Here is a 22,421-nt window from a genome sequence, read left to right as displayed (position 1 = left end):
TGCTTGGCCAAGCACATACTTCTCATGTGCTGTAGAGATATCAAAGCGCTATATCTAAACAAGAGAGGGGATAAGTAGTCACTAATGAACTTATGCTACAACTGAGTAATTATCCAGATGAAGCTACTTACTGGGAAAAGTGATAAAAGCCTGCCCTCTCATTCGTCCAGTCATCATTCGGAATTGAATTGGAGGTCCTTTCTTCTCCTGGAACCGAGCGAATAATGAGACAAGATCTCTTTCGGTCACCCGAGGGCTAAGGTTCTTCAGGTATAACACCTAATATAAACCAAGGATCACCAGAAATAACACATTAGGGAGGTAAGGCAACTATTTAATTGTGGTAGGAATTAGTTAGTTTCAGATAAAGATGGTGGATTGAACACATGCATCTAATTTCAATCCCTCCAGAAAACTCTCCAAAAACTATAGAGACTTTTTTTTAATACAAACTGACAAGGTAAGGAAGAACAAGGAAAGGAGGCAATAGCAACAATATTCTGGAAGCTGGAAAATAACTGAACGAGTGTACTCAAGAAAGCTGAATCTTAAACCAGCAGTGGGGAAAGCCAGGAACTAACCCAATCTATACCTAAGAATCCTCAAACATTTTAGGAACTGATATATTCAGGTGTCTCTGGAAATGGATGTAAAGAGCTGGGGTTAAGATAAGGTGGGTAGGTTGAAAACTCTTTAAAAATAGGTTAGATCTTTAAACACCTCCCCTATAATATGCTACTGGGTAAAGACCACTCCCAATCTTGGTGAATACTGGAGGTTCATTCTCTGAACACAGGGAGAGCTAGATACAGCTGAGGATGAGAATACTGTTCCTAAAAACTAGGAGATTAAGAGAAATAATGCATTCTGAATGATGAAGATACCCCAAACACTTCCTCCCATTAGGCTCCCACAATGCTGGTGGTACCCTCCCATGCAAGAGTTCTGAAGTCTTCTCTGGAGAATCTGATTACCCCAAGAAGAAAGATCTAAAAATGCTGGTTTTGGATGTGGAATTTCTCCAAGAAATGGACGAGCCAGATGACTTTAAGTGAAGCTCAAAGTCAATAAGGATCACTCATTTGCTCAGAGCTTCCAATCTGTTTTTGGCCCCTACTCATAAATATGAGCACAGATTATCAGGCATCTGAGAAAAGCCTCTAATGTGAAAGAGAACAGAGCAAACAAAGAAATGAAAGCAAATGGGAGAAAACAGAAACTATGCAAGGACAAAAAAAAACACTTCAAAAAGCCATCACTAATACCCTCAGAGAAATAAGAGAAAATATTCCATCTATTACGAATGGGATGCTATAAAAAAAAGAAATATTCAAGAAAACAAAAAAGAGCTCTTAAGTGTGATTGAACTTAGTTCTTATCGGCTTAAAATAGATTGTTATAAGATGTTCTGGGTAAGTTCCATTGTAATTATAAAGAAAATACCTATAGAGGATACACAAAAGAAAATGAGAAAGGAAAAAAGCACTTCACTACCAAAAATTCACTGAAATACAAAGGAGGACCTCAAGAAAGAAAAAGAGCAACAAAAGAGCTACAATACAGAAAACAACTAATAAATGGCAATAGTAAGTCCTCCCTATCAATAATTACTTTACCTATAAATGGATTAAACTCCCTAATCAAAGACATAGAGTGGCTGAACAAATAAAAACCAAGATCTGACTATGTGCTGTCTGCAAGAAACTCACTTTAGATTTAAGGCCATACATAGGCTGAAAATGAAAGGATAGAAAAATAAATTCCATGCAAGTTGTAACCAAAAAAGAGCAGGGTTGGCCATGCTTATATAAGATAAAATAAACTTTAAGTCAAAAACTTTCAAAGGAAACAAAAAAGGATATTACATAATGATAAAAAGGTCAATTTCACCAGGAAGATATAACTACTATAAATATATATACATCCAACATCAGAGCACCTAAATATATGAAGCAAACATTGAGAAAACTGAAGGAAGAAACAGAAAGCAACACAATATTACTAGGAGATTTCAATACCTCACTTTCAATAGCAGAAGAAAAACTAGAAAATTCACAAATTTGTGGAAACTAAACAAAAATACTCTAGAACAACTAATGGGTCAAAGAAGAAATCAAAAGGGAAATTAGAAAATACCTTGAGACAAATGAATATGAAACCATAATATACCAAAATTTATTGGATGCAGCAAGATCAATGCTAAGAGGGAATTTTATAGCCTTAAGTGCCTAAATTAAAAGAGGAGAAAGCTCTCAAACAACTTAACTCTATACTTCAAGGAACTAGAAAAAACAGAATAAACTAAGCTCAAAGTTATCAGAGGGAAATAATAAAGATTAGAACAGAAATAAATGAAATAGAGATTAGAAAAATCATAGAAAAAAATCAACCAAACTAAGAGCTGTTTTTTTAAAAAGATCAACAAAATTGACTACCTTTAGTTAGGCTAAGAAAAAAAGAAGACTCAAATAAAATTAGCTGTGAAAGAGGAGTCATTACAATGGATGCCACAGAAATAAAAAAGAATTATGAGAGACTACTCTGATAATTATATGCCAACAAATTGGATAACCTAGAAAAAAGGATAAATTCCTAGAAACATAAAACCTACCAAGACAAAATCATGAAGAAATAGAAAATCTGAATAGATATATAACTAGCAATAAAATTGATTCAGTAATCAACAAAGAAAAGCTCAGGACCAGATGGCTTCACAGGTGAATTCTACCTAACATTTAAAGAAGAATTAATACCAATCCTCCTCAAACACTTTCAAAAAACTGAAGAGGAGGAAACACTCCCAAACTAATTTTATGAGGCTATCATTACCCTGACCAAAAGCAGAAAAAGACATAACAAGAAAAGAAAACTACAGGCCAATATCCCTGATGAATACAGATGCAAAAATCCTTAACAGAAAACTAGTAAACTGAATTCAAAAGCACATTTAAAGGATCACACATCATGACCAAATGGGATTTATCCCTGTGATGCAAGGATGGTTCAACATATGAAAATCAGTCAATAAGATACAACACATTAACAGAATGAAGGATAAAAATCACAAATCATCTCAAAAGACATCAATGGACAGATATTCCAGACAGAAAATCAGTAAGGCAACAAAATGACACAACAGAACAGACAGACTTAATTGATATTTTCAGGACATTGCATCCAAAAGAAACAAAAACAAAAACCACCAAATCAAACAAAACAACAACAACAACCAGAATACACATTCTTTTCAAGTGCACACTGGAACATTCTCTAGGACAGACCACATACTAGGACACAAAACAAGCCTCAACAAATTTAAGAGGCCAGGGATTATTTCAAGCATCTTTTCTGACCACAACAGCATGAAACTAGAAATCAACCACAGAAAGAGAAACGAGAAAAAAAATGATTACATGGAGATGAAACATGCTACTAAAAAAGCAATAGGTCAAAAACAATGAAATCGAAGAGGAAGTTAAAAAATACCTTGAGACAAATGACAATGAAAACACAACCATACAAAATCTATGGAATGCAGCAAAAGCAGTCCAAAGAGGGAACTTCATAGTGATAAATCCCTTCCTCAAAAACAAGAAAAATCTCAAATAAACAACCTAACCTACCACCTAAAAGAATTAGAAAAAGAAGAACAAACAAAACCTAAAGTCAGCAGAAGGAAGGAAATAATAAAGATCAGGGAGGAAATAAATAAAATAGATATCAAAAAACAAGAGAAAAAATCAATAAGCCAAGAGCTGTTTTTCTGAAAATGTAAACAAAACTGACAAACCTCTGGTCAGGCTCAATGAGAAAAGAGAGAGAACCCAAATAAATGAGGAGAAATCACAACTGATACTGCAGAAATACAAAAAAACCATAAGAGAATATTATAAACAATTATATGCCAACAGATTGGACAACCTAGAAGAAACAGACAAGTTTCTAGACACATACAGTCCACCAAACCTGAATCAAAAATAAATAGATAGTTTGAACAGACCAATCACTAGAAGTGAAATAGAATCTGTAATTTAAAAAAACTCCCTAAAAAAGAAGTCCAGGACTGGTTGTCTTCACTGGGGAATTCTACCAAACATACAAAGAAGAACTTATATCAATCCTTCTCAAACTCTTCCAAAAGACTGAAGAGTAGGGAACACTACCAAAGTCATTCTATGAAGAAACCATCATCCTGATACCAAATCCAGACAAAGACACTACCATAAAAGAAAATTACAGGCCAATATCTTTGATGAACATAGATGCAAAAAATTCTCAACAAAATATTAGCAAACCAAATCCAACAACACATAAAAAGGATCATACAGGCTTCCCTGGTGGCGCAGTGGTTGAGGGTCCGCCTGCCGATGCAGGGGACGTGGGTTCGTGCCCCGGTCCGGGGGGATCCCACATGCCGCGGAGCGATTGGGTCCATTGGCCATGGCCGCTGGGCCTGCGCGTCCGGAGCCTGTGCTCCATGATGGGGGAGGCCACAGCGGTGAGAGGCCCGCGTACCGAAAAAAAAAAAAAAAGGATCATACACCATGATCAAGTTGGATTCATCTAAGGGTCACAAGGATGGTTCAACATATGCAAATTAATCAATGTGATACACCACATCAACAAAAGAAAAGACAAAAAACACACGATCATCTCAACAGATGCAGAAAAAGCATTTGATAAAATTCAACATCAATTCATGATAAAAACTCTTATCAAAGTGGGTACAGAGCGAACATATCTCAACATAAGAAAAGCTATTTATGACAAACCCACAGTCAACATAATACTTAACAGTGAAAAGCCTTCCTACTAAAATCTGGAACAAGACAATGATGACCACTTTCACCACTTCTATTCAACATAGGACTGGAAGTCCTAGCCACAGAAATCAGACAGTAAAAAGAAATAAAAGGTATCAAAATTGGAAGGGAAGAGGTAAAATTGTCATTATATGCAGATGACATTATACTATATATAGAAAACCCTAAAGACTCCATACAAAAACTACTAGAACTGATAAGCAAATTCAGCAAGGTAGCAGGATACAAGATTAACATATAGAAATCTGTTGAATTTCTTTATACTAACAATGAAATATCAGAAAGGGAAAGTTTAAAAAAATCCCTTTAAAAATTACATCATCAACATCACTAATCATTAGAGAAATGCAAATCAAAACTACAATGACGTATCAACTCACACCAGTCAGAATGGCCATCATCAAAAAATCTACAAACAATAAATGCTGGAGAGGGTGTGGAGAAAAGGGAACACTCTTGCACTGTTGGTGGGAATGTAAACTGATACGGCCACTAGGGAGAACAGTATGGAGGTTCCTTAAAAAACTAAAAACAGAACTGCTGTATGACCCAGCAATCCCATTATTGAGCATATACCCTGAGAAAACCATAATTCAAAAAGAGTCATGTACTACAATGTTCACTGCAGCACTATTTACAATAGCCAGGACATGGAAGCAACCTAAGTGTCCATCAACAGATGAATGGATAAAGAAGATGTGGCACATATACACAATGGAATATTAGCCATAAAAAGAAACTAAATTGAGCTATTTGTAGTGAGGTGGATGGACCTAGAGTCTGTCATACAGAGTGAAGTAAGTCAGAAAGAGAAAAACAAATACCGTATGCTAACACATATATATGGAATCTAAAAAAAAAAGGTTCTGATGAATCTAGGGGCAGGACAGGAATAAAGACACAGATGTAGAGAATGGACTTGAGGACACAGGGAGCGGGAAGGGTAAGCTGGGATGAAGTGAAAGAGTGGCATGGACATATATACACTACCAAATGTAAAACAGATAGCTAGTGGGAAGCAGCTGCATAGCACAGGGAGATCAGCTCGGTGCTTTGTGACCACCAGAGGGGTGGGATAGGGAGGGTGGGAGGGAGACGCAAGAGGGAGGGGATATGGGGATATATGTATACACATAGCTGATTCACTTTGTTATAAAGCAGAAACTAACACAACATTGTAAAGCAATTATACTCCAATAAAGGTGTTTTAAAGAAAAAAAAAGACGAGCCAGCAGTTTCTTCTTATGGATCTCATAAAGGGGACACAGTGGCCTTAACAACACCCTGACAGTGGTTATGACCATGAGACATAGAAAGTTAGTAGAATTACATGTTAGTTAATAAACAGTTCCTTTGTAAAAAAAAAAGGATAAAGCTACAGATAAACAAGGTCCTACTGTATAGCAAATATCCTATCCCACTGTATTTGATATCCTGTGATAAACCACAATAGAAAAAAGTATGAAAAAGGATGTGTGTGTGTGTATATATATATATATATATGTCACTTTGCTGTACAGCAGTATTTAACACAACATTGTAACTCAACTTTACTTCAATACAAAATAAATAAATAAAAAAAATTGCATCAAAAAAATCAAATACTTAGGAATAAACCTGACCTCAGATAGTTCAAACTATGCTGAGATCTATAAAACACTGATAAAGGAAACAGAAGATGATTTCAAGAAATGTAAAGATATACCACGCTCTTGGATTGGAAGAATTAATATTGTTAAAATGGCCATACTACCTCAAGCAATCTACAGATTTAATGTGATCCCTATCAAATTACCCATGCCATTTTCCACAGACTAGAACAAATAATTCTAAAATTTATAAGAAACTATAAAAGACCCAGAATTGACAAAGCAATCCTGAGGAAAAAGAACAAAGCAGGAGGCATAACCCTCCCGGACTTCAGACAATTACAAAGCTACAGTAATCAAAACTGCGTGGTACTGGCACAAAAACAGACATATAGATTAATATAACAGAACAGAGAGCCCAGAAATAAACACACACATCTACAATCAATTAATCTTTGACAAAGGAGGCAAGAATATACCATGGAGAAAAGACAGTCTCTTCAGCAAGTGGTGTTGGGAAAGCTGGACAGCTGCATGTAAATCAATAAAGTTAGAAAACTGCCTCATGCCATACACAAAAATAAACTCAAAATGGCTTAAAGACATATAAGACAGGATACCATAAAACACCTAAAAGAGAACACAGGCAAAACATTCTCTGACATAAATCATACCAATGTTTTCTTAGGTCAGTCTCCCAAGGCAATAGCAATAAAAGCAAAAATAAACAAATGGGACCTAATCAAACTTATCAGCTTTCACACAGCAAAGGAAACCATGAACAAAACTAAAAGACAACCTATGTACTGGGAGAAAATATTTGCAAATGATGCAATTGACAAGGGCTTCTTTTCAAAATATACACACAGCTCATAAAACTCAATAACAAAAAAACAAACAACCTAATCAAAAATAGGCAGAAGACCTAAATAGACATTTCACCAAAGAAGACATACAGATGACCAATAAGCACATGAAAAGATGCTCAACATCGCTAATTATTGGAGAAATGCAAATCAAAACTAAAATGATGTATCACTTCACACCAGTTGGGATGGCCATCATCAAAAAGTCTACAAATAATAAATGCTGCAGAGGGTGTGGAGAAAAGGAAACCCTCTTACTCTGTTGGTGGGAATGTATGTTGGTGTAACCACTATGGAGAACAGTTATGGAGGTTCCTTAAAAAACTAAAAACAGAGTTGCCATACGATCCAGCAATCCCATTCCGGGGCATATATCTGGAGAAAACTCTAATTTAAAAAGATACATGCACCTCAGTGTTCATAACAGCACTATTTACAATAGCCAAGAAATGGAAGCAACCTAAATATACGTCAACAGATTAATGGAAAAAGATGTGGTATATATATACAATGGAATACTACCTAGCCACAAAACAGAATGAAATAATGACATTTGCTGCAACATGGACGGACCTAGAGATTGTCATACTAAGTGAAGAAAGTCAGACAAAGACAAATATCATATGACATCACTTATATGTGGAATCTAAAATATGATAAAAATGAACTTATTTACAGAACAGAAATAGACTCACAGACATAGAAAACAAACTTATGGTTACCAAAGAGGAAAGGCAGGGAGGAGGGATAAACTAGGAGTTTGGGATTAGCAGACAGAAACTACTATATATAAAATAAACAACAAGATCCTACTGTATAGCACAGGGAACTATATTCAATAACCTGTAATAAACTATAATGAAAATAATCTGAAAAATTATATACAGTAAGTCCCCTACATATGAATGAGTTCCATTTCAAGAGTGTGTTCTAAGTCCAATTTGTTCATAAGTCCAACAAAGTTAGCCTAGGTACCCAACTAACACAATTGGCTATTTAGTACTGTACTGTAATAGGTTTATAATACTTTTCACACAAATAATACATAAAAAACAAACACAAAAAATTAAGAAAACATTGTATACCTTACAGTACAGTACCTTGAAAAGTACAGTAGTGCAGTACAACAGCTGGCATACAGAGGCTGGCATCGAGTGAACAGGCAAGAAGAGTTACTGACTGGAGGAAGGAGAGGGAGTGGGAGATGGCAGAGCTGAAGGATCATCAGCAACAGGAGATGGAGGGCAAGCTGCAATTTCACTCACGCCTGACGTTGATGGCACAGGTTCTGGTTCCTTGCTGGATTCAATTCTATCTACCCTCTTAAAAAAAATGATCTAGTGATGTCTGGGTAGTAGTTCTTTTCTTCTCATCATAGATGACACGGTAGCACTGGATTGCGTTCTGAACGGCTGCTGCAACCTTTGTGTACCTTTCTACGTTTGGGTCCTATGCCTCAAAAACTAACAGTGCCTCCTTAAATAAAGAAAATCCCCTTGCCATTTCCTGCATTGTGAATCTTTTCGGTTCTTCAGTTACTTCTTCCTCTTGTCTCTCTTCGTCCTTTCTCTGGGCCTCCAATTCCACCAGGTCTTCATTAGTAAGCTCCTCATGCTGCACAGCAAGGAGTTCAATGAAGTCGTCCTCTTGCAGATCTAGCTCCAGCTGCTCGTTGAGGGTCACTACATTGCTGAAGGCCTCTTTGGACTCCTCATCCACCTTCTCAAATCCATGAAAACCGTGAACAAACTGTGGGCCAAGGTTCTTCCAAACCCCATTCATGGTGACGGCCATAACCTCACGCCAAGCAGAGTCAATGTTTTTTATGGCCTTGTAGATGTCACAGTCCTTCCAAAATTGTCGCCAAGTTGTTCCGATTCGTCACTCACCTTTACTGCCTGATCAAAAGTGTGATGTAAATAATATTTCTTATAGGTTGCTATAACTCCCTGGTTCATAGGTTCGATGAGCGATGTAGTATTCAGTGGCATATGCACTACTGTATTTTGATGTTGGGATGAAAGTCGTCCATGAACGGGGGTTGGCTTGGAGCATTGTTGAGCAGCAAAAGAATGTTGAATGGAACATCCTCCTCCAAGCAATATTTCTCTACCTCCGGGATAAATTGGTGGAAAAACCAGTCCTGGAAAATGGCTGTGTAACCCAGGCTTTGGGGTTACTCTTCCACACAATAGGAAGAGAGCTCTTGGCTATGTTTTAAGGGCTCTTGGGTTCTCTGAATGATAAACTAAGCGAGGCTTCGGCTTCATATTGCTGGAAGCACTGCCACCAAACAACAGAGATAGCCTATCCTTTGCTGCTTTATAGCCTGGCATCAACTTTTCCTCCTTACTGATGTAACTTCGGTCTGGCTTCCTCTTCCAGTACAGTCCTGACTCACCCACATTAAAAACCTGCTTGGGTAAATACGTACCTTTATCGATAATTTCTCGAAACATTTCAGGAGATTCCCAGGCAGCTACTGTTATCTGCACTCATTGCCTCGCCACTTACTTTTATGTTGTGAAGGTTGGCTCTAGCCTTGAACTGATGAAACCAGCCATGGCTGGCATTAAAAGATGCGCCCTTGGATTCTTCGCCGTGTTTCTTCTTCAAGTCTTCATAAAGGCTTTTAGCTTTCTCTTAAATCAGCATTAAGTTGAGTGGGACTCGACGCAGATGCTGATCCTGCATCCACACACTGAGAAGCTTCTCCATCTCCTCCATCACTTTTCCACACTTCTTTGATACTATTTTTGACATCATTGGCACAGGAGACTTCACATGTTACATAATCTTGTCCTTGTTCTCCAAAATCATGCTGATGGTTGCAAGATTCATGTTATAAGTGACATCTACCATTGTTTTGCCTCACTCCACTCTCCCAGTTATTTTCACTTTTGTTTCCATTGTTATCACTTGGCACTTCTTAGCAGTACCAGCTACATCACCACTGCTTTTATGCTTGCTTCCGGACATCCTGGGCTTAAAATAAAGATACTGTACTACTGTACTCTATACACTACTGTAAAGTACACAAAAGCACAATCACTTGTAGAGGATGCATGCATGTGACAATGTACGCCAGACATGTGAACTAACTTACATGACTGGACATGTGAACACACGTTCGCATCTCTGAAAGTTCACAACTTGAAGGTTTGTATGTAGGGGACTAACTGTATACGTGTGTGTGTGTGTGTGTGTGTGTGTGTATAAAACTGAATCACTTTGCTGTACACCAGAAACTAACACAACATTGTAAATTATACTTCAGTAAAAAAAAAAAACAGAAACATTTTTAAAAAATTGAAAGACACAAATAAATGGAAAGACATTGCATATTCATGGATTAGAAATATTAATATTGTTGAAAGGTACATACTACTCATAGTGATCTACAGATTCAATGCAATTGTTATCAAAATCCCAGTGACAGGGACTTCTCTGGTGGTGCAGTGGCTAAGAATCTGCCCGCCAATGCAAGGGACACGGGTTCGATCACTGGTCTGGGAAGATCCCACATGTTGCGGAGCGACAAGCCTGTGTGCCTCAACTACTGAGCCTGCACTCTAGAGCCCTTGCACCACAACTACTGAAGCCCGAGCACCTAGAGCCCACACTCTGCAACAAGAGAAGCCACCACAATGAGAAGCCTGCACACCGCAACAAAGAGTAGCCCCTGCTCGCCACGACTAGAGAAAGCCCGTGCGCAGCAAAGAAGACCCAACACAGCCAAAAAAAAAAAAAAACCAATTACAAATTTTATGGAAATAAAAGAAGTCCTAAAATTCATATGGAACCACAAGAGACCCCAAATCAACAGAGCAATCTTGAGGAAGAAGAACAAAGTAGGATGTGTCACATATCCTGATTTCAAACTACAGTAATCAAAACAGTAAGGTACTAGCATAAAAATAAACAGACATATTGACCAATGGAATAGAATAGAGGGCCTAGAAATAAACCACACATTTATCATAAACTGATCTTAGACAAGGAGGGCAAGAATACACAATGGGGAAAAGATAGTCTTTTTAATAAATGGTGTTTGGAAAACTGGATATCCAGTACAAAAGAATGAAATTAGATGCTTCTCTTATACCCTATACAAAACCCAACTCAAAAGGAAGTAAAGACTTAAAAATAAGACATGAAACTCTAAAACTCCTAGAAGAAAACATAGAAAAATCTTGACCCTGGCCTTGGCAATAATTTCTTAGATATGCTGTGAAAAGCACAAGCAACAAAAGCAAAAACAGACAAGTGTCATTACATCAATTCAAACCAATATGCACAGCAAAAGAAACAATCAGAAAAGTTAAAAAGCAACCTACAGAATGGGAGAAGGTATTTTCAAATCATATATCTAATGAAGGGTTAATATCTAAAATATATAAGGGATTCCTGAAACTCAAAAGCAAAAAAAAAAAGACGTGTTGGTAAGGATGTGGAAAAATTTTAACCCTTGTACACTGTTGGTGGAAATGTAAATTTGTACAACCACAATGGGAAACAGTTGGAAGATCATTAAAAAATTAAAAATAGAACCCACATAATCCAGCAATCCCAATTCTGGCTATATATCTAAAAGAACTGGAATCAGAATCTGGAAGAAGTATCTGCGTTCCCATGTTCACTGCACCATTGTTCACAATAGCAAAGACATGGAAACAACCTAAATGTCTATTGACAGATGAATGGATAAAAAGAAAATGTGGTGTATAAATACAACAAGGTATTACCCAGCCTTAAAAACGAATAAAATCTTGTCATTTGCTACAACGTAGGTGAACTTGGAAGACATGCTAAATGAAATAAACCAGAAACAGAAGAACAAATACTACATGACCCACATATATCATGAATCTAAAATAGTCAAACTCATAGAAGCAGAGAACAGAATCGTGTTTACCAGGGGCTAGGAGGAAGGGTAATTGAGGAGGTGTTCATCAAAGGGTATATAGTTTCACTTATACAAGATGAGTAAGTCCTACAGATCTATTGTACAGCAGAGTATATATAGTTAACAATACTGCATTGGATACTTAAAAATTTGTTAAAAGGATAGATCTTATGTTAAATATTCTTATCAAAAGAAAAAATGGAGGGAGGAAATTCCTGGAGGTGATGGTTAAGTTTAGGGCATTGTACTGGTGATGGTTTCATGTTGTATATTTATCTTCAAACCCACTAAGATGCATACATTAAATATGTGCAGCTTTTTTTGTATGTCAAACATACTTCAATTGAAGAAAAACTTAACCAAGGAAGTGAAGGACTTGTACATTGAAAATCACAAAACATTGCTCAAAGAAATTAAAGACAACACAAATAAACTCAAAGATGTCCCATGTTCATGCACTAGAAGACAATATTATTAAAATGTCCACACTATCCAAAGTGGTCTACAGATTTAATGCAATTCGTATCAAAATTCCAATGTTATTTTTTGTAGAAATAGAAAAACAATCCTAAAATTCATAAGGAACCAGAAGAGACCCCCAAATAGCCAGAGCAATCTTGAGAAGTAAGAACAAAACTGGGGAGGCCTCACACTTCTCAATTTCAAAATATATTACAAATCTACAATAATCAAAACAGTATGATACTGGCATAAAGACAGACATGTAGACTAATGGAACAGAATAGAGAGCCCAGAAATAAACCCACACATATACAGTCAACTGATTAATAAGGGGGGCAAGAATACACAATGGGGAAAGGATAGTCCCTTCAACCAATGGCGTTGGGAAAAGTTGATATCCACATGCAAAAGTATAAAATTGGCCTCTTATTTATATCATACACGAAAATCAACTCAAAGTGGATTAAAGATTTAAACATAAGACCTGAAACTCTAAAACTTCCAGAAGACAATATAGGGGAAAATCCTCATGACACTGGCCTTGGCAATGATTTCTTAGGTATTAAAGCAGAAACACAGGCAACAAAAGCAAAAATAAAGTGGGACTACATCACTAAAACACTTCTGCACAGCAAAGGAAACAGTCAGTAAAGTGAAAAGGCAACCTACGGAATGGGAGAAATATTTGGAAACCATATATCTGATTAGAGGTTAATATCTAAAATATATAAGGAATTACCACAACTCACAGCAGAAGACTACTTGAAAAAAATGGGCAAAAGACCTAAATAGGCATTTCTTCAAAGAACACATACAGAAAATAAATGTTGATGAGAATGTGGATAAATTGGAACCCTTGTGCACTTTTGGTATGAATGGAAAATGGTGCAGTTCCTACAGGGAACAGTATGGAGGTTCCTCAAAAAATTAAAAATAGAACTACCATATGATCCAAGAATCCCAGTTCTGGTTACTTATTCAAATAATTAAAATCAGAATCTTGAAGAGATATCAGAACTCACATGTTTACTGTAGCACTATTCACAACAGCCAAGAGGTGGAAGCAACCTAAATGTCCACCACAGATGAATGAATAAAAAAGTGTGGTATATACATACAGTGGAATATGATTTAGCTAGAAAAAAGGAAGGAAATCTTGTCATATGCTACAACATGGATGAACTTCGAGGGCACTATGCTAAGTGAAATAAGCCAGTCACAGAAGAACAAATACTGCAAAATTTCACTTATATATGGTATCTACAGTAGTCAAAGTCATTGAAGCAGAAAGTAGAATGGTAGTTTCCAGGGCCTGGGAGGATGAGGAAATAGGGAGTTGCTGTTCAGTGGGTATAAATTTCAGTCATGCAAGATGAAAAGTTCTAGAGATCTGCTGTACAACACTATGCCTACAGTTTACAATACTGTAATGTACACTTGAAATTTTGTTAAAGGTAGATCTCAGGTTATGTGCATTTTATTGCACTGGAGGAAAAAAAAAGAGACACATTGGCTAGCATAAGTTATATGCTTTATAGCTTAAAAAAAACTTGAGAAAAATTCGGACAGGAGCAGCAAAAGCAAAGAGCTAGAAAACAGAGCCTGCTTAAATGACTTACCATTGAAACATATGAGTAAATATATTAAACATTGCAATAAGCAGTAGACTCTTTATGTCTCAAAGCCTTTGAAGCTGGATGTTCACATATTTAGCATTTAACCACACTCACATCTTAAAGGCAAGGGCATAGAATAACTGACTTGTGATTCACTTAAGTAATTTCAGGTGATGCAGAGCTTGGGCTCTGAAATACTCATTATGAAAGCATCACCAAATTAAATAACCAGAGAAAGGGAGAGGTATGTGAAACATACTGCAAGTTTCTCACCAAGTAGGAAAGATCCATACTAAGATTATTCCCTTTGATATGAACATTTTTTAAAAAATCAAGAGGACTTCTGGTCAAGGTGGCTCGGTCACTTCTTGCTTGGATGCATCTTCTCTGTTCCAAAAATATACACACATACATGCATACATACATACATACACATGGGTATGTATGTATGTATATGTCCACAACATATATATATATATATATTCATATATACAAAGATACACACAAAGATACAGCTAGGCCCAAAAACAAGATAAATATTTCTGTGAAAGAGAAAAACAGAAACTCCAAGTGATAACAGAGGATGAAGCTCTTCCTGGTATCCCTCTGCAACAAACAGTGTTGTTTTGTATTTTTTGAACTTTATATATATGGTATTATACTGTATGCATTTTCTGCAGCTACCTGTTTAATTTTTTAAAAATACTTCATTTTTTAGAACAGTTTTAGAATTATAGAAAAACTGAGTAGTACAAAGAGTTCCCATACACCCCACACCCAATATCTCCTATAATTAACATCTTACATTACTATGGTACGTTTCTTTAAATAAATTAATTAATATTGATACATTATTATTAACTAAAGTCCATAGTTTATTTAGATTTCCTTAGTTTTTCCCTAATGTCCTTTTTCTGTTCCAGGATCCCATCCAGGATATCATAGTACATTTAGTTTTCATATGTCTTTAGTCTCCTCTTGGCTGTGGCAGTTTCTCAGGCTTTTCTTGTTCTTAAAGATCTTGACATTTTTGAGGAGTACTGGTTGGGTATTTTGTAGGATGCTCCACTGCTAGAATCTTTTTTTTAATTTATTTTTTGGCTGTGCTGTGTCTTCATTGCTGCACGTGGGCTTTCTCTAGTTGTGGTGAGGGGGAGGCTATTCTTCGTTGTGGTGCATGGGCTTCTCATTGTGGCGGCTTCTCTCATTGCAAAGCAGAGGCTCTAGGCATGCGGGCTTCAGTAGTTGCAGCACTTGGGCTCAGTAGTTGTGGCACGCAGGCCCTAGAGCATGCAGGCTTCAGTAGTTGCAGCACATGGGCTCAGTAGTTGTGGCGCATGAGCTCTACAGAGCGCGGGCTTCAGTAGTTGTGGCATGTGGGCTCAGTGGTTGCAGCTTGCGGGCTCTAGAGCGCGGGCTCAGTAGTTGTGGCACACGGGCTTAGTTGCTCCGCGGTACGTGGGATCTTCCTGGACCAGGGATCAAACCAGTGTTCCCTGTATTGGCAGGTGGATTCTTAACTGCTGGACCACCAGGGAAGTCCCCACTACTAGAATTTTTCTGATGTTTTCCTATGGTTATATTGTGGTTATGGATTACTAGGAGGAAGACTACAGAGAAAAAGTACAATTTTGATCACATCATATCAAACGCACATACTATCAACATGATTTATGATTGATCTTCGCTTCAATCACCTGAGGCAGTGTTTGCTGGGTTTCTACACTGCAACATTACTTTTTTTTTTTCTGTATTTCCATACTGTACTCTTTGGAAAGAAGTCACGAAGAGTAGCTCAAAACTAAGAAGTCAGGAGTTATGCTTCCCTTCCTTGAGGTGGAGCATCTACATAAACTATTTAGAATTCTTCTTCATGGGATATTTGTCTCCTCTCCCCCATTTATTGATTCATTCAGTCATTTTATTATCAGTATTGACTCATAGATATTCTATACTTTGGGTTATAATCCAATATTAATTTAGTTTGTTGTACATTCCCTGTTTTTGTTTGTTTGATAAACTATTTTTCTTCCAATTTTAAATGATTGTTCTTCCTGGATACAGAATTCTAGGTGGGTGTTTCTTTCATCACTTTAAATATTTTACTCTACTCTCTTCTTGCTTGCATAGTTTCTGATGAGAAATCCAGTATAATTATTATCTTTGTTCTTCTATAGGTAGAGAGTTTTTCTCTGGCCATTTTCAAGATTTTTTCTTGGTCTTCACAGTTTTCTGTGTTTGAACATGATATGCTTAGGTGTATTTGTTTGGTATTTATCCTACTTTGTGTTCTTTGCTTGGATTCTGAATCTGTGGTCTGGTGTCTGTCATTAATTTTGGGAAATTCTCAGCCATTTCAGTTTGGGAGGATTCTATTGACGTAACTTCAAGCTTACTAATTCTTTCCTTGGCTGTATGCAGTCTGCTCACGAGCCTATCAAAGGCATTATTTCTTTTTCTTTTTTTTGGCCATGCCGCATGGCTTGCAGGAATCTCAGTTCACTGACCAGGGATTGAACCTGGGCCATGGCAATGAAAGCCCAGAATCCCAACCACTAGGCCACCAGGGAACTCCCAAAGGCATCATTTCTGTTATAGTGTTTTTGATTTCTTGCATCTTTCTAGAGTTTCTATCTCTCTGCTTACATTATCCATTTGTTCTTACATGTTGTATACTATTTCTAACAGACTCTTTATCATATTAATTATAGTTATTTTAAATTCCATATATATGATCATTCAAAAACCTATGTTGTATCTCAGTTTGGTTCTGATGCTTGTTTTGTCTCTTGAGACTGTGGTTTTGCTTTTAGCATGCCTTATCATTTCTTTTTTGCTGAAAACCAGACACAATGCATAACATAATAGAAACTGAGATAAACAAGTCATTAATGTGAGGTTTTATGTTAATCTGGCTAGAAGCTGGGCTGTGTTTAATGTTTACTCTAGCTGTAGGTGTCAGAGGTTTTTCAATTTCCTCTAATGTCCTTGTTTTTGTCTCCCTTGTTTTCTTTGGGTTTCCCTAAAAACGTCTTAAGAGTCTGAGTCTTGCAGGTCTTTCGACTGTAATCCACAGTTAACGTACTGAAGCCCTGCTGATGTGGTAGTAAGGTGTGGGGTATGGGAAAACATTCTGCAATCCTATAATTAAGTTTCAGTCTTTTATTGTGCCCATGTACCCAGCCTGTAACCTTCACAAGTATTTCACAGCTTTTATTCTCTTTCTCTTAGATGAGACAGTAAGGCTAGAGGAGCCTCGAGTTGGATAATTTCCCTTCTCCCACACTAGAGAAGGCTTTGGTAAAGTTGTTTTACTTGCTGGATAGCTCTTTGTTAAGTAGAAGATCTGGATGTATTTCAAGTTGATTACTTTTCCTGTCACCATGCCAGGAGCAGGAGATTTTTCTTGGCTCTTCACACTGAGAACCCAGTGGAGTTCCTGAAGGTAAAAGTCATGAAAATGTGGGGAACCCCATAGACTGTGGCCCCCAGGTGTTTGTTACTCAAACACTAATCTACACTCTGCTTCCTGCAATTTGTCAAAGTTACCACTTAAGTGTTCCTACCAGTTTATGGCTCTAGTGCTTTCTGCTCCTGATAAGCAGATCTGGGCTGTCACTCTTTGTAATTGCCTGTCTCTCCAGATTTCAGGGTTGCAGTTTGCTCTCTGATGTCAAATCCCTGATGGGTCCAAGAAAAGTCATTGATTTTTAGTTTGTTCAGCTGTTCTTCCTGTTCTAAGAGAGCAGTGATGACTTCTAAGCACTTTACATGTTGGCACTGAAACCCAAAGTCTGCAACAAACTTTTTTCATTCAATATTGTTTGAGTTTCATCCATGTTGATACCTGTAGTTCTATTTCATTCATTTTTTCTTCTGTATAGTATTCTATTTTATGAATATACCATGCTTTATCCATTCTCCTGCTTATGAACATGTATGTTGTTCATAAACAATGCTACTATGAGCATCCTCATAACATCTAATGTGCGTGTGTAAGAGTTCCCCTAGGATAGATACCAAGAAGTGGGATTACTGACTTACAGTGTATGAGCATCTTTCATTTTACTAGATATTGCCACAATGTTCTTGAAAGTGGCTGTACTCATTTATATTCACCCAGCGGTATATTAAGAGTTCTTACTGTTCCATACGTTCACCAATACTTGGCACAGTCAGGCCTTTAAATGTATGCCAACATCCTGGGTGTTAAATGGTATCTCACTGTAGTTTATTTTGCATTTCTTTGATTACTAATGAGACTTTATAAGTTAATTGTCCATTCATGTTTTCTCCCCTGTGAATTGCCTGTTCATATCTTCTGGCCATTTTTATTGGGTTGTTTCTCTTTTTCTTATTGATTTGTAGGGAAAGATTTCCTTAAAATGTCTCAAAAAGCACAAACCATCAAATAAAATACTGATGATTTAATTACGTTACAATGAAAGACTTCTGCTTAACAAAAGAAATCAGAAACAATGTTAAAAATATAAGCTACTCACCAGGTGCAGCAAGGGTTTGTATCCAGAATTTTAAAATAAAATCTATAAATAATATCGAAAACTAAATAATCAAAATCTATAAATAACATTAAAAACTAAATAATCAAATAATGGGCAAAGAAACAGAACAGGCAATTCATAGAAGGTTCCTGAAAGACTAATGAATGTATAAATACATGCATAACTTCATTGGAAATCAGGAACATGCAAATTAAAACCATGAGATACCTTTCAAACACATTAGACTGGCAAAAATAAAAAGTCAAAAACTTTAAAGTCTTAGCAAAGATGTAAAAGAGATTTCTTAAACCCTGCTCATGGAGGTGAAGATACACATACCCTATATCACAGGAATTCCACTCCTAGATATGTAATATAGAACAGTGATTCTTAAAATGTCACTCTCAGACCAGCAACATCATCAGTATCTCCTGGGAAACTGGAAATGCAAATTCTCAGGCCCTGCTCCAGATGTATAGAACAAAAAATTCTGAGGGCGGAACCCAGCAATCTGTGTTTTAACAAGTCTTCCAGGTGATTCCGCTGCACACTAACATTTGAGAATCACTGCAATAGAGCAATATTTTTCTGGCCTTTTTGACTGAGATCTATAGGAAGAAATGCATTTTATATTCTGGCCCACATACATATCACACACACACATATTAAACAAAAGCTTCAAGAAACAATAATCATTCTTACTACTCTATGGAATGCACTTTGATATTTTCTATTCTATTTCATTTCTTTAAAAAAATTGCTGGTTGTGACCTACTAATAGTAAATTAAAATTTGAAAACCTGTCCTAGAGAAACTCCTGTACATATGCAACAGGAGATATGTACAATAATGTTTGCTGCAGAACTGTCTATAACAGAAAAAAATGAAAAGAAAAAATCTTCAGGAGAATGGATAAATGAATTATAGTATCGTTCTACAACGGAACGCTACATAGTTCCTTATACCTTTAGAAATAAATTTCAAAAACATGTATATTGAGTCAAAAAAGCAAGTTGTAGAAGGGTATGTAGAGTATGATATCATCTATATATTTAAAAATATGTAAAACTATATGCTGTTTATGAATATATAGATATATAGTAAAAATATAAAAACACGGATGGGAACAATAAATAGCAAATACAGGATCGTGGTTACCACTGGAAAGGAGAAAGAGGAATGGGATTGGGGAGGGATACATGAAAGTCTTCAGGCGTCTCCATAAGGCCTTATTTTTTTTTAATTAGGCATATATGGAAACTGTTAAGAATTGATAGAGAATTCCCTGGCGATCCAGTGGTTAGGACTCTGTGCTCTCACTGCCAAGGGCCTGGGTTCAATCCCTGGTCAGGGAACTAAAATCCCACAAGCTGCGTGGCATGGCCAAGAAAAAAAAAGGCAAGAATTGATAAAGATGGCTGGCTTGGTACAAAGGTTTTTGCTATATTATTCTCTGTAACTTTTTATAATGAGTAATATTTCATAATAAAAAATAAATAAAAATCAAGCTACCCTTGAACATCAAGAATATATTAGAAATGCAATCATTCAAAGGAAACTGCTTTAATATTCCTTACCTACGATGCCTTTGTAAAAATTCAGGGACAGCCAGAAGCTAACATTATTTTTTTAGTTTTGTTTTTTAAATTAGACACAATCAAGTATATACTCCAGGGGCTTGTGTTGCTTGAGTGACATGATAATGAAATTTTCAATTCTGTATGTAACACATACCATGAATGTGAAATAATGATATGATCAACAAAACAAGGATTATTTACAACTTTTCTTAGATATTTGCCAATTCCTCAAGGCTTAGAGGCCCTGTGCTTTCACTTTGCTGCTTAGCTATCAGCAACTTAAGTCATATGTCATATAAAAGCCAGGTGGAGCATTCTGAAGAGAAAACTCATGCGGTAATAGTAAACCCTACTCACAACCAGGCACCATGGCTACCAGATATGGTGGTACTATGAATACTACTTGATTAGTAGCCTAGGAAATTAGAGGTCACTTTTTTTCAGTTGAGGGTTTCTAGTGGGTATGGACTAGAGTCTGATCAAGATTTCTTTAAAATTCTAAGAGTAGCTTAAGACCTTAGAAAACCACAAAGAACATCATAAGGAAATATGTTACTTATATAGTCAGAGCTACTTATATAGCAGAGAATGAATAGTCAAGGTCAAGGAAAAACACAATCACTGCGCTTATGTCATGATTCTTTGGTATAATCAAAGCTAATATAAAAGTATTACTTTAGGTAGAAGTAAATAAAAAAAAACCCATTTTTTTTTCTTGGTTTGGCCTATACCTTGTTTGGCTCCCCTGGATTATATGAAGAAAACATAGGAATTTTTCGGATCTCTTCCTCTGACAAACGATTTCTCTGGATCTCATCTTCTGGGACAAATTCTATTGGCTGCGTCAGCTTCTTAGGCCCCGTCCAACACTGCTCAGGTGAATTATCAATAACTTTTGCCACATGGAGACTGGGACCTTTACCCTGTGCTGCCTGTTTTCCCTTGTCCTGGAGTAATGACGGGTTCTCAGCTGTGCCACTATCTCCCACTGATGTAGCTGAGACCAGTGAGTGGGAAGCAAAGGGTTCACCTCTCATTAGTTGGAACTCTTCAAGACGTTTTTTCATTATCATCTCTTGGTAAAAATTTTCCAGGTTGTTCATGGGATCACCTTTGTTCTTCTTTTGGGATTCATCTGGATCAAGACAAAGAGATAGGGAAGTTCTACAAAGCCTACCAATACAACCTTTGACAAATTAATAAAAATTAAAATTTGAATCTCAGATAATGAAACTCTGCTGGGGCAGGTGTTTACAACCTGTGAAAAATGACAATAATATATAGCTATGTTATTACAGTGCATCTTGGGCAAGGCCGGGCTTATGGTAAGGCAAGTGAGGCACCTGGGGTACAAAATTTGAGGTGCTCACTCTCAGGATCATGCAAGTACATGCATCTAACTGATAAAGACATTTGAAAAATGTTAGTATGGCATTATCATACTTCACAAAATTAATAATAATTCCTTAGCATTATCTACTACTGAGTTCATATTCAAATGGCCCTGATTTTCTCAAAGATATCTTTTTACACTTGGTTTAGGATCTAAACCAGCCATTGGCTGTTATATCTTTTAAGCCTCATTAAAAAAACAAACAGTGCCCCTTCTTTCCCACCCCTCCAACCTGTTTCTTCCCCCATCTCATTGATTTATTAGAGAAACCACATCATTTGTTCATAGAACAAATGAATTTGACTGGCTGCCCCTCATATTATTTAACTTGTTCCTCAATCCCCTCTATTTCTTACAAACTGGCAGTTAAAACTAGAGCTATGCTTTCAATGTGGCCACTAGCCACGAGTCTATTTAAATTAATTTTTAAAATGTCAGTTCCTCTGTTAAATTAGGAATATCAAATGCTCAACAAGCACATGTGGCTAGTGGATACCATACTGGGCAGAATAAAGACCATTTACATCATTGTAGAAAGGTGCATTGGATAGTGCTGATTGAGATTTGGGTTCAATATTTTTAGGCAAGAATCCTCCATATATTATATAGATGTGTATTTCCTATTACATCATGTCATAAGGCACATAATGTTTAGTGGTCCCCTTTCTAGTGATGCTAAAATTG

General features: G+C 36.7%; 1 protein-coding gene across 3 annotated transcripts in view; it reads right to left on the bottom strand.

The window, feature by feature from the left end:
* RBM41 (RNA binding motif protein 41) overlaps positions 1 to 22,421 on the bottom strand; it is a 76,369-nt gene that overhangs the window by 13,002 nt on the left and 40,946 nt on the right. For all 3 annotated transcript variants that reach the window (XM_022556682.2, XM_022556683.2, XM_022556680.2), the window contains 2 exons: positions 21,076 to 21,479; positions 132 to 279 (listed from right to left, as the gene is read on the bottom strand). In XM_022556682.2, the coding sequence (XP_022412390.1) occupies positions 132 to 279; positions 21,076 to 21,479 (552 nt within the window). The remainder of the gene's footprint in view (positions 1 to 131; positions 280 to 21,075; positions 21,480 to 22,421) is intronic.

The sequence above is a fragment of the Delphinapterus leucas genome, chromosome X, assembly GCF_059928025.1.
Source record: "Delphinapterus leucas isolate spDelLeu-1000000601 "Yukka" chromosome X, BTC_Dleu_Yukka2, whole genome shotgun sequence".
In the NCBI taxonomy this organism is placed as follows: Eukaryota; Metazoa; Chordata; class Mammalia; order Artiodactyla; family Monodontidae; genus Delphinapterus; species Delphinapterus leucas.
This window is presented reverse-complemented; position numbering and strand designations above follow the sequence as displayed.